The sequence below is a fragment of the Tetranychus urticae genome, chromosome 3 (genome assembly GCF_039701765.1).
Source record: "Tetranychus urticae isolate SD_2017Ah chromosome 3, NJAU_TeUrti_SD_1.0, whole genome shotgun sequence".
Taxonomy (NCBI): Eukaryota; Metazoa; Arthropoda; class Arachnida; order Trombidiformes; family Tetranychidae; genus Tetranychus; species Tetranychus urticae.
This window is the reverse complement of record NC_142960.1, coordinates 20,591,584-20,604,509: the sequence shown is the minus strand read 5'-3', so window position 1 is coordinate 20,604,509 and position 12,926 is coordinate 20,591,584. Positions and strand designations below refer to the sequence as shown.

The following is a 12,926-nucleotide window of genomic DNA, read 5'->3' as shown; positions in this document are numbered from 1 at the left end:
AAATTTTTAGCTTTGTAAAAACAATGAGTTAACGGGTGAACAGATGATGAATAGCTAATTTTGATTAATATTATAATTCTGTTTTCTCACCTTAATAGTAATTGATTTTCTTTGCTCAATGTAGGTTAACTGAATGGTTGATATGGTGGTCTCATGGTTAATACAAAAGATTGTTCTAATAGATGGAGAAATAAATAAAATAATTTGGATGCTGATCAAATGGTCATAATGGTGATCAAATAAATACAATTATGTGGATCCAAAGTTTCCTTTTTGAATGTTTATTGGTAAGGTGATGGGTAGGGTAATTTTTAGTTGATCTGAACAATTGGTTATTCAACTCATGTATTTATTTATACATTTTTTTCCCATCTATTTTTAGAGAGATATCACAAAATTGGACTATTATCATAATCATCATCGCCATCGCCATCACCATCACCATCATAATAATCATCTTTATCATTATTGGTTTGATTGGTTGTAGGCCACATCTTACTTGTTAATTTCTTTCTTTCGTTTAATCATTCACCTCCACCCAATAAAACAACATGGCAGGCAACAACAAACAAATACCAACTGGGCATTACATCAAGCGAGGATGGTGCAGCAACATGCAATTGCTGGTCAAATATTGGAGGCTTCATCATTTTTGGTGCATGTTATATTCAAAATTAAGTATTCTTAGTCAATTTCATTCCATATTTTTTTCATGTATGTACATATATATTACTCTCTAGTTCGACTAATCTCCTCACCTTTCATTGGATCTCGGGAATCACCAAGTCTTCATCTTCTTTTTCCTTTCATCCGTCTCCCCATGTATATGTTAGTCAGTCTATGTTCACATCATCACTCATTTACCTTTTTATCTTCATCTATTTACTTTTCTCCCTTCCTTCTCATCATCATCACCGTCAACTTTCTCTGTTACCAGATTCGCTCTATCAATTTCTTTTCATTCATTCATTTTCCCTCAATCTCTCTCTCTCCCTTATCATTCTTTTTATACCATGTCTTGATTTGAATGAGTAAGAATGAGGATTCTTGTTAAATCCCAAAAAAATTGTATAAATACACTATGAAAATTGCCTAAAGGTTTTACCCAAGATTACTTTTTTCTGGCAATTTTTGTCTACACATTTCTCCCTCTCATTAGATAATGCACTTAAGTAGTCTTGATTTTTGGATAACTGTGAACTTATTATTCTCTTTCAACCTTCCGTTCAGTTTTATTTTCTTTCTTCTCATTCCTTTCTATTTTATGAATGTAATGAGAACGAGGAGAAGGAAAAAGCCACTAAAATTAAGTGGTTAAAGTAACAAAAAGCGGCTGAAAATAGCTAATATATTGTGACAACTGCTTTTCTTAAATGAGACAACAATCAATAGAAATTGTTTTAACATTGAAAAAGATGAAGATTGAGAAGTTAAGGAATAAACAATGTCCTACTCGTTAAACAGGAAACATCATCTTCCTCTTCCACTCTTCATTCCTATTGCTACTACTTGTATTAATTTGCTCTCATCTTTTTTTTTACAGATACAACCTCGTCAAGATGATCACCTCTACTCTAAGGAGAACCAGAAAAAGACAAAGAAAGAAACAAGGAAAAGAGAAAAAAAAGGAAAAGTATCAAGTGAAAGATTGAGAAAGGCGAAAATGATGGCGTAAAAGAAAGAACACGGCAAATAAAGATGATCAAAAGATGAGGAGAGAGCAAGGAAGCAAAAAAAGAGATGAAAAATGGTTGAAAAAAGTGTAAACATTGGATGCAAAAAAGTGGGGCTCGAGAAAGATGTAAAAGCTCATAGAAAATGTGAGCACAAAAGAGACTTGATGAAGAGAGGGATGAGGATGAAAAGATGATGATAATGACGCAGAATGAAGAGAGTGAAATTTGAAGAAGAAAAATAATAATAAGCTTGAAAGCGAATCATAGGAGTGTGTTAGGTTAGAGTATGTTGATGGAAATTTCAGCAGAGAGCAATGAGCTAGTTCGACCAAGAATGAACAAGGAGAATGGAAAAAGAGAGAAAGGAAAAGGAAGATGAAATGAGAGAGAGAGAGGGAAAGAAAAGGAACCCTAGGAGATGATGATGGAAGAAAGATAAAGAGAAATGATCAAATGAGTAGCATTTTTGCATCAACCCCACTACCCATTCATCCTCCTCCTCCTCCTCCGTCTCTCTTTTTATACTCACTTATCTTATTCTCTTTCTCTCATAGATTTATCTTTTTTTCCTTAGCTTCTTTCATCATCATCATCATCATCTCTCTCTCTCTCTCTTTTTCCTCATCTAATCTGGAGAGATGAAATAAAAAGAATGAGAGGAAAATAGAAATAGAAGCGAAATTAGAAATGAAACTGACAGACAGATCAAGTTATGCAAAAGTGTCGTTAACAAAGATTCTTGAGGATGAGGATAAAGGGAGAAGATGATCGATCAAGACGGAAGCAGAAATTTAAGTCTATGAAAGAGAGAAAGAGAGAGTCAAAGGAAGATGAAAATAGACATCAAAGAATTAAATGGCGAAAGTAGTGAAAGGATTTACTAAATGTATGCCAGACAGACAGACAGACATATAAAAATTCATTTGAGCATCACCTCAGAATCATTATCATCATCATCATCTCTTTTCAATATTTTTTCCTATTACACAGATTGCATATAGATGACAATGTAAAATTTACTTTCTCTCTTTTTGGTTTGAAAATTGTTATAATTAATGATGGAAAACTCAAATCTGTATTCACCTAAAGCCTTGTACCTTAATTATTTTAGTGAGCAATTTGATGATGTTGCTATGTGTGTATATTATTATGTGCACACTATTGCATGTGGTCCTTTTCATCCTCTTCATCTTAAGCAAACAACATCATTATGCTATTTTGCCTTTTTCCTCCTCTCTCAACTTCTCATTATTATCATCATTTTCCTTCCTTTTTTCTTCTTCGCCATCTTCATCTTTATCATCTTTTCTCTTCATTACATCCTCAATTTCCTTTAACTTGAATTGAAATTGATGAAAAATCCAAACAAATCATCAGTAACACTAAATTTCTTTCATTTCATCTCATTTTACTTCTCATCTAACCCCTCATTAGCCTAACAGTGTGATAATCATCATTCTCATCACCATGAATCCTTAAAGCAATTAGTGGCACTTTTTTTCAATAATACTAATAATGAGTATCAGCAATCACCTTTCAAGGTTTCCATTTCAACATGTCAACATTTGATGAACAAAACTGAGAACAGCAACAATTAAGTTAACAAGACTAATTCAGAGATTTGCAAAAAAATAAGTCAAGAAACAAGTTCACAACCATTAAGAAGATTCAAGACAACAAACGTATTAATATTTACTAATTCACTAATGCTTTAAATCAGAAAATCTTGATGAGAATTGGCCATAAAAATACAGTTCTAATTGCTTAAGGCCAGTTGAAGGCCACATGATATGATGGTTTGTTGCATTGAAATAAAAAAGCTTCTGAAGTTACAATTCATGATTAAATAGGATGAATTACTTTGTGCATGTAAACATCATCTTAAACCGAGTATCCCTCTTAAAGATATTGAAATAATGATGAAGATGAATTCACTTTCACTGATTTTTTTGTACATTTCTTGATCATAACGATAATAATAATCATAATAATAATAAGGATTAAAATAAACATAAAAGGAAGGAAATAATGTTGAACATAAATAAAAATGTTACAAACACAGCAGATTGTCTCAAATCCCAACACTAATCGTGACTCCAATTCAATTTTGATTGCACTTTATCATGATACCTGTGTTTTGTTTCACAGCATTAAAACTGTTTAATGATTTTACTAATCGTTATTAGCCTAAAGTGACCAAAATCATTATTTAATGCATGTTACAAGGCAACAAATTTAATAAACAAAATCAATCGATTACACATTTCAACACTTTTCTGGAACAAAGAAAAGCACAGTTTGTAATTACAAGATTTACCCCTTAAAAGCCCTCCAATCAGGGTTGGTTGGCATAGAAATTATCTTTTGCTTTAACGCCATTTTAGTGACCATCTTTTATTAATTGACCGTTTTCAGTGATCTAATTAATCGTTTAAATTGTTACATCGATATCTTTCTCTACTTCCCTGACTGCCAATTCATGGCCGACCAGTGAACTTACCTCTAAACAGTGTAATAAATCAGTTGGATAATAAGGATAAATGGAGCAAAGTAAACACTTACAGTAATATTTACATTTTGACTTTTCTGTGTCACAAAACAAAGTAACAACACAATTTTGATTATGATGGCTATGAGGATGTTTATCAAAGTAAATAAATTTACTTGAAAATCAAAGAGACTCTTTTTTTTACCTCTAATTGTTGTTTTTATTTTTTCTTTACAGTTACTGTTTGCCTTATTGCTTATAGACTCACCACTGGTAACTCAAAACGATGCCTTTAAGGTGGGCCAAAGTTTACCTGTTAACTTCATAAATCAGTCACCATGTTGATCAAACAATTGGAGGGAAAACCTTTAAATGTTTACGTAAAATACGCTAAATGTCAATATTGAATGGTTAAAGTATCAATTCTCAATGGATTAACCTTATTTTTACTTTGATCTGCATTTTTTTGTGTATCATTATTGTGAGTACTTTTTCCTTTATTAATTCACCTTTTTTTGATTGACAATTTTTCTTTTGCTTTCTACTAATCAAATGAATTTACAATTTTTACAACAAATTGATTTGCTTATATCTTGAACATCAACTTATTTAGCTGATCACATGTTAACAAATCATTTAGTAATTGATTTAGTTCATTTTTTTCAACCCTCGTTACCTTTCCAGTTAATGATGAGTTTGATCAATTGATAAATGATGACGATGATGATAATGATAATGACGAAGACTCTCTTCTGTTTATACATTATTGTCATTAAATTGTTGCTGAAAAAGACATATTTTTATGTTCCTTTTGATTTTGCCTTTGATCCTTCTTCCTGACGATAATAAATTCAATCTAAATTGATTAACAGTTTCCTGTTTATATCAATTAAAAATTATCATTATGAGGAAAAAAAAGGTTTTATTTTATCCACATTTTGCTAAGGTTACTCTTAATGATGATTCAGAATCACACCTTAAAATTTAAACTTTACTTTTGTTTTCATCAACAGAAAGCGATGAAACAAAATTAAATTATCTGTTAATTTGGTTGAATAAATATAATACAAAACTGTATCATAATTTTTCTTCAAATTGAATTCTCAATGATAAAGTATTTACTCGCTTCTTTTCACATATAAATATATTATCATTAACATTATCAACGTTATAAAAGATAATATCTAATTAAATTAATATCAAACTCTTAATGATTTTGCCTTCAATCAAATTGCTTCAAGGTAAATTGAAAACTCTTTTTCCACTCTCTTTCAACTGTTTAATTTCAATCTTTAATTTGACCATTTACTTTACTAATTACCTTTACCTTTTATATTTCATTTCATTTCAGATTCACATTCATACTGATTAACAATTCATACGGATATCTAATGATGAAGACGAGGATACAATTAACTATAGACTAAGCAAATTTGATTAATTCATGATAAAAATCAAGACTAAAGATGGTAATGATTACGTTTCAAGTCGATTCCAAGGATGATTAACCATCAAAATTACTCTTTGCCCTAATTACTTAAAGTAGATAATGAACTGAACAAGTGAAAGTTTGTTTCAATCATATCAGCCAAAAAGCATTCAATTAATTGTAAAATTTGTGAACTCTTTTGTTAGTCAAAAAGAGTTTGTAAATTACCTTTGTTAAATCAATGCAACAGTAATGATCTAGGAAAGGTTGATTTGTTGAAGCTTTAAAAAATTAATCAATTTTAATGCAATCATCAAATTCAAAAACTCTGTTAACCTTAATATTATCATCATTATTTAATAAGTTAACTTTAGGGTTTGAAGTGGTAGACTAATATGAGGTTAGAGATATTAGACAAGTTAACGTATCAAAGGTGAAAAATGAATTGATCAAAGGGAAACAAAATGGTTGCTGGTTAAATTGTTAGATTCAATCAACAACAATCATTTGATCAATTTGAGTTAAAGTGAGAGCAATTCACAGTTGGTTAACTTTATTCACTCATCAAATAACAATCAAGGTAAAAGACATTTTTACATATTGCTATTGTTTTTCCAGTTTTACCATTACAACCTTTACTACACTTTTATCCGAACATAAAGCAAACTTGATTGATTGGAAATAATTTCTAATCATTATCAGAAATTGGTAATTTAGTGAGAGTAATAGTAAAAATAATCAACAACAATAGGTGATCGTAAATTTGTGATTTTACAATTGAAAGAGTTAATTTAAATTTTAATCTGTTCACATTGTAATGTAAATTGAATTTGCTACTGTTAAAAGTTAACAACATCAGGTTAAACTGGTGTTGTTGGTGGAATTCATTATTACCTTAATCACGATTTAGTTAACAAAACAATTAGATAATCCAGCAATTCAATTAAATTTAATCATTGATTTTGAAATTAACTTTCACTCGTTCAGGTTGCTACAATTTTCATAATCTTAACATTTATCTTTTGTTTTTACCTTTTCCTACAGCAAAACAAGAAACACAATCTGGCAACGAGAACAATTTTCAAATCCAAATTTATGGCCTCATGAATAATGATGTTTTAAACAATGAATGGAACGGAAGTTAATCAATTGGATTTCAAAGGTGATTATGGGTTATCTCAATGCAACATCACCAGGATTATGAACTACCCATGATAACAATAATGATTGAAGACAACATGAGGATGAAAGCACAAAGAAAGCGATGGAAATGAAAAAAAGTGGAAAAACAAAATTGATATAAAAAAGTAAAGAAATGAAAAGTTTGATTTATAAATTGCTTTGAGGCAAAAATTTAATCTTACTTTTCCTTCGTCCAAATATTAATAACAGTCATCATCATCTTCATCATCTTCTGTCTATTTTTCCTCCAAATATTACATGAGAGAAGAAGAAGGTTTGATCCTTCTTTTGGCATCCTTTTCTTCTTGATCATGATGATACAAAAAAATACATCAACCTCATCCTCCTCATCTTCTCAAACTTTTCACATCAATCTCAATTAAGATTAATCATCTAGTAAAAAAACGTCTAAGGTTAATTTATTTCTATCCTTATTTATGGTGAATCTTTGCCTTATGAAGGTAACGTTTACCCACCTTAATCAGATTTATTAATCAGTTGTAGTAGTTGTGTTAAAATTGCAACTTATTAATAAAACCTAAATTTGATCATTTAATTTGTCAGATCTTTGTTTTTTAGGAGTATAATTATTGTTATTATACAAAACAAACAAACAACATTGATCATAACATTCGCTTATGATCATTAACTCAAAAACCTTCAATGGTGGTCTCGATTATAATAATAATTATGATAATAATGTTTTACCCAAGAAATATAAACCTTAGTTTCACACTATTAACCTGATTACCATCCTAATTAGCCAATAAATAATCTGATTTTATCCAACCAATACCAACAACAACCAGATTAAAGTAAATATGAAATGTATGAAAAATCACTGACTATTTACCAGAAATAGGCATATTTTCATTCATCAATTTATTTTAATTGTTGATCTGCTAATGATGATGATGGTGACTATTATTGATATTTCAACTGTTAACTTAACCTTTATCATAAGTGTGTAAACAGACAAGAGATTGTCATGTCAATAATTACCATTTTATTATGATTGTTGTTATTAATATTGTACATTTCATACTCATTTAATCAATGCTATTCACCAATCTTCCTGTACGTCAATTTGAATGCTCAATAGCAGGTCACACAATTTAAGGTGTAGTTATCAATAATAAGTATATTAATAATGATAACAATATAAGAATCATAATAAATGGTTATTGATAATTGTATATTAGTTACAGTGAAGAGGAAGACGAGCCTTGAACAACCGAGCATGTAACCTCATCACAATTATCATGATGATGATCAATATTATTAATACGATTTAACACGATTCCCCTTGAAATCAGCAAAACGAGGGCAATATTGTTTTCAACTCGTAATTATAATCATTATCATCATAATCAACATTTTGATGAATATATTATTTAGCAAATATTTGACCGCAAGTTGAGAGAGGAATGAAAACAATGGATAAAATAATGAAATTGATGTAAAAGGCATGAAGATGATGAAGATAAATATGAAAGTTTATATTTTCCTCTTCATCTTCATCTAACTGATTCTTTGTTATTCAGTTTTTTATCTCTTTTCAAAATTTATCAAGTTAAATCTGTTCTTCATTCATTCAGTTTTTTCATCTCTTATTATACACTCAAAGTGTATTATACCTCCTTTTAGTCGTTTTATTATTGTATTAGTTTCTCATGTTATCATCATCGGAATAAATTTCATTTACAGATATGAATGGAATGAAGAAAGGGAAGAAGAGAAAAAATTAGATGATGAAGAAAAAGAATTGTTAAGAAAGCTGAAAAAATATGAAATGATGAAGTCAAGCGTTTCTTTATTTCCTATCCTTGAGCAGCATTTCATTGTTTATAAAGCTGAAGGTAAAGAAAAAGTTGTTTGTAAAAAAAATTTGACAATGTCAATATTTTACTTCATCTTCATCTTTACCATCATCTTTCATCCTCTCCCTTTTGTCTTCCTCTCATAAGGTTAACAGGTTAACAGTTGAATGAATGAATCAGATTCGTCTTTACCTTAACCATTGGGTGTGATGATTAGCAAATGTTCATTTGATTTAGATACTTTTTTGTTTAATGTTGTTGAGTTTTTTTTGTGACTAGATGTTGATTATAATTGACATGTAAGTGAAAAAAGACATTAACTGTTAAAAAATATCCAACTTTTACAGGGAAAAGCCAAAGAAAGCAAAGGAAGGAGGAAAACAAAGTCAACATCAACTGTACCTCAATGGTTAACCTGCAGAAACCTTAGTCATACAGTTTCATGGTGATAAACTGGAGGAAAATGTAAGAGGAGGAGGAGGAGGAAGATGAGGAGGATATGGTGGAGAGGGAATGATGATTAAATTGGAGGTTGAAGAGGTTTGAAGCGAGATTAAAAAAGCAAAGTTGTTACAGCGCAAAAAAAGTATACAAATGTTAAGAGGTTGACAAAAAAGTAATGTTCAATAAGATGCGGAAGAGATGGAAGATGAAAAAAAGATGGAAAGAAAAGGATGATTAGCCTTTCTTTTCTCTCTCATGCTTTTACATCTTCAACTTTTCCAATCTAACTTTAATGTCGACTTTCTTGGCGATGATGCAAAATCTTTATCCATAAGGAAAAACCTTATTTTCATTCAATTCATTTCTCTCTTTCTCTTCTTCTCTCATCATCATCATCTTCCTTCACCAAACATCACTTTATTTTGATCAAATCTACAATTTTTTCCTTTGTATTAACATCAAGTTTGATTTATATTTGTTGGTTGTATAGTTATTTGGTCTGTTTAACCGTAAAAGCATGAAAATTTGATGCAAATGAGAAGATCGGAAGATGAGAAAAATGTCAATTATAATTTAAGTCAAATCAATCAATCGTTTAACTGTAATAACAGAGATATAAAAATAGTAAATGTTTAAAATTAATTGACTTAATTATAAATGGTTTGTTTGGTTGCCTTGGTTAACGTAAAGATAACTCATGTAATGTAAATTGAAACACACACACTTATCTAATATATTTTTACCGTTTTGATATTTTTCTGTCAAAATTTATCCGCACTCAATGGGTCTATAAATTTTCTGTTAATCGCAAAAGTAAGGTTTTGGCCTGAGTGTCACCAAAACTGAGTGTGTTTTAGGACCCGACCCTGAAACTAAAAGGATTTCAAGGAAAACTTTGGTTGAAAGCCATGGTTGAACTACATGTCCAATGGTAGTAAAAATGGTTGTCTTGCAGATAATTATCACTCAAGAAGCATAAATCGGCAAATAATCTATAAGGTGTTTGAAACAGCAATTTATTTCAAACCACTTGATTAAAATTAAAGGTTAACTGCGTGGCGACGACGTCTATCTATGAATTCAATCATAATGATACTTTTGTCATGAAACCAACCTTATTGACTTCAATTGTTTATGCTTGGCAGCAAAATATGACTCCATTAAAATGTTTTCATTTAAATTCAGTTACAAGATTCATTCTAATAACAATATTGGTTTCCATATTCAGTCAATCATTTGATTGTAAACCAGCAAATGTAAGTAATGATATTATCATAACAATCAGTCTCATCAAAGATGACTATAATTTTGTCATGGCATTTCATTGCTACTTCAATTTTGTTCAACCATTAGTCTGTGATAATTGGAACCTCGGAACAAGGAAACATCAGTCAACCGATTGACCCACCAATGTCTACTGATAAACCTTCAAGAAGCAACGATAACAAAGGTCCAGTTGTTAAGCGCGCAGCTCATCCACCTGACGGTATGTTAGATAAATTTCAACATATTAAGTCTTAAATATTAACTGTTGATTCGTTTTTGAATTCATTTCAGATAATTTTGGTAGCAACAAAAATGAACATAAATGTTTTAAGATGGTTGAACCCGTTTCGCCTAAAAATTTGTTGTTTTATTTAAAAGATTATAAAATTATGATGGGACCATTGGTAGAGAAGATTAATCCTTCAGATTTCAAAGTAACTTTGCATGTGAAAGCAAGGCCAAGATCGGATTATCGAAAAAAAATGAATTTGCCTACATTGGAAATGAATACGAAGAATGAAAAACCGCCCGCTCTTAATTCATCGAAAGTTAAGAGTATCAAAGTCGAAGTCCCTTGTTCACATTCATCATCAACAACCAATAGCCCTCTTAAAAGCACTTACGGAAATTCATCAACCAAAGGCGTTATAAAACCAAACAGAATTGAAGTGAAAACTGTGGAAACTACGACATCATCTAACGGCACTTTTACAACCAATCCCTTAAATCAGAAAGATCTAACCACCATTGAATCACCAACGACATTCAGTGAAAACGCAACAGTCAGTCGAAATGACACTGTTACAAAGAGTCTGACTGTTTTACCAACCGGTTTTAATGCAACTATGGAAACTACGACATCATCTAACGGCACTTTTACAACCAATTCCACAGACCAGAAAAATTTAACCACCACTGAATCATCAACAACGGTCAGTGAAAACGCAACAGTCAGTGGAAATGACACTGTTACAATGAGTCTGACTGTTTTACCAACCGGTTTTGCTGCAACTATGGAAACTACGACATCATCTAACAGCACTGTTACATTCTATCCATTAGACCAGAAAAATTTAACCACAACTGAATCATCAACCACTGTCAGTGAAAACGCAACAGTCAGTCGAAATGACACTGTTACAATAAGTCTGACTGCAGTACCAACCGGTTTTAATGCAACAAAAATGGGAACTACGACATCATCTAACGGCACTTTTACACCCAATCCCTTAGATCAGAAAGATCTAACCACAACTGAATCATCAACCACTGTCAGTGAAAACGCAACAGTCAGTGGAAATGACACTGTTACAATAAGTCTGACTGCAGTACCAACCGGTTTTAATGCAACAAAAATGGGAACTACGACATCATCTAACGGCACTTTTACACCCAATCCCTTAGATCAGAAAGATCTAACCACCATTGAATCACCAACGACATTCAGTGAAAACGCAACAGTCAGTGGAAATGACACTGTTACAAAGAGTCTGACTGTTTTACCAACCGGTTTTAATGCAACTATGGAAACTACGAAATCATCTAACAGCACTGTTACATTCTATCCATTAGACCAGAAAAATTTAACCACAACTGAATCACCAACGATATTCAGTGAAAACGCAACAGTCAGTGGAAATGACACTGTTACAATAAGCCTGACTGTTGTACCGACCGGTTTTAATGCAACTATGGAAACTACGACATCATCTAACAGCACTGTTACATTCTATCCATTAGGCCAGAAAAATTTAACCACAACTGAATCATCAACCACTGTCAGTGAAAACGCAACAGTCAGTCGAAATGACACTGTTACAATAAGTCTGACTGCAGTACCAACCGGTTTTAATGCAACAAAAATGGGAACTACGACATCATCTAACGGCACTTTTACAACCAATCCCTTAAATCAGAAAGATCTAACCACCATTGAATCACCAACGACATTCAGTGAAAACGCAACAGTCAGTGGAAATGACACTGTTACAATAAGTCTGACTGCAGTACCAACCGGTTTTAATGCAACAAAAATGGGAACTACTACATCATCTAACGGCACTTTTACACCCAATCCCTTAGATCAGAAAGATCTAACCACAACTGAATCATCAACAACTGTCAGTGAAAACGCAACAGTCAGTGGAAATGACACTGTTACAATAAGTCTGACTGTTGTACCGACCGGTTTTAATGCAACAACTATGGAAACTTCGACATCATCTAACGGCACTTTTACAACCAATCTCTTAGATCAGAAAAATCTAACCACCACTGAATCATCAACAACTGTCAGTGGAAATGACACTGTTACAACTACAACAAAACCTGCATCTAAAACAATGGATCTCTAACAACCGCATTTATTTTATCGTACATTTCTAATTGTAATAAACTTATTCCAATTCCTTATATACTTGATTCTCGTGATTCATTAACAGTGATTATAAATCATTAGTGGTTATTTAATTAGACACTTGTAACAAGAAAGTTCAATTTTTTGATTCAACTGCGAATCAATTGAATAAATTAAACTGCATGACAGGAATAAAAAAGGCATAAAAAGCATTACAACATGTACATTGTACTTTATGCTAAGTGCTTATGACCATATGATTAAC

General features: G+C 31.4%; 1 protein-coding gene across 3 annotated transcripts; it reads left to right on the top strand.

Annotated features, from left to right (window-relative positions):
- Positions 1–4,001: 4,001 nt before the first annotated feature.
- On the top strand, positions 4,002–12,717 carry LOC107364712 (uncharacterized). Of its 3 annotated transcripts, none has more exons than XM_025161370.2 (8): positions 4,002–4,326; positions 4,402–4,645; positions 5,516–5,633; positions 6,638–6,755; positions 8,943–9,060; positions 9,854–10,295; positions 10,393–10,525; positions 10,597–12,717. In XM_025161370.2, exons 6-8 carry the CDS (start codon positions 10,143–10,145, stop codon positions 12,657–12,659), a joined length of 2,349 nt encoding a protein of 782 aa, XP_025017138.2. In that variant the 5' UTR covers positions 4,002–4,326; positions 4,402–4,645; positions 5,516–5,633; positions 6,638–6,755; positions 8,943–9,060; positions 9,854–10,142; the 3' UTR covers positions 12,660–12,717. The 3 variants fall into 3 exon arrangements, with proteins under 3 accessions (XP_025017138.2, XP_089125602.1, XP_089125603.1); XM_089269476.1 differs by having other exon boundaries at positions 9,530–10,295; XM_089269477.1 differs by lacking the exons at positions 4,002–4,326; positions 4,402–4,645; positions 5,516–5,633 and adding an exon at positions 5,688–6,173.
- Positions 12,718–12,926: the final 209 nt, after the last annotated feature.

Coding starts and splice junctions, on each gene's coding strand:
- LOC107364712 (XM_025161370.2), top strand. CDS start 10,143: ATGAAACCAACCTTATTGACTTCAATTGTTTATGCTTGGCAGCAAAAT. Junction 10,296..10,392: donor TTGATTGTAAACCAGCAAAT/GTAAGTAATGAT, acceptor TTCAACCATTAG/TCTGTGATAATTGGAACCTC. Junction 10,526..10,596: donor CGCAGCTCATCCACCTGACG/GTATGTTAGATA, acceptor AATTCATTTCAG/ATAATTTTGGTAGCAACAAA.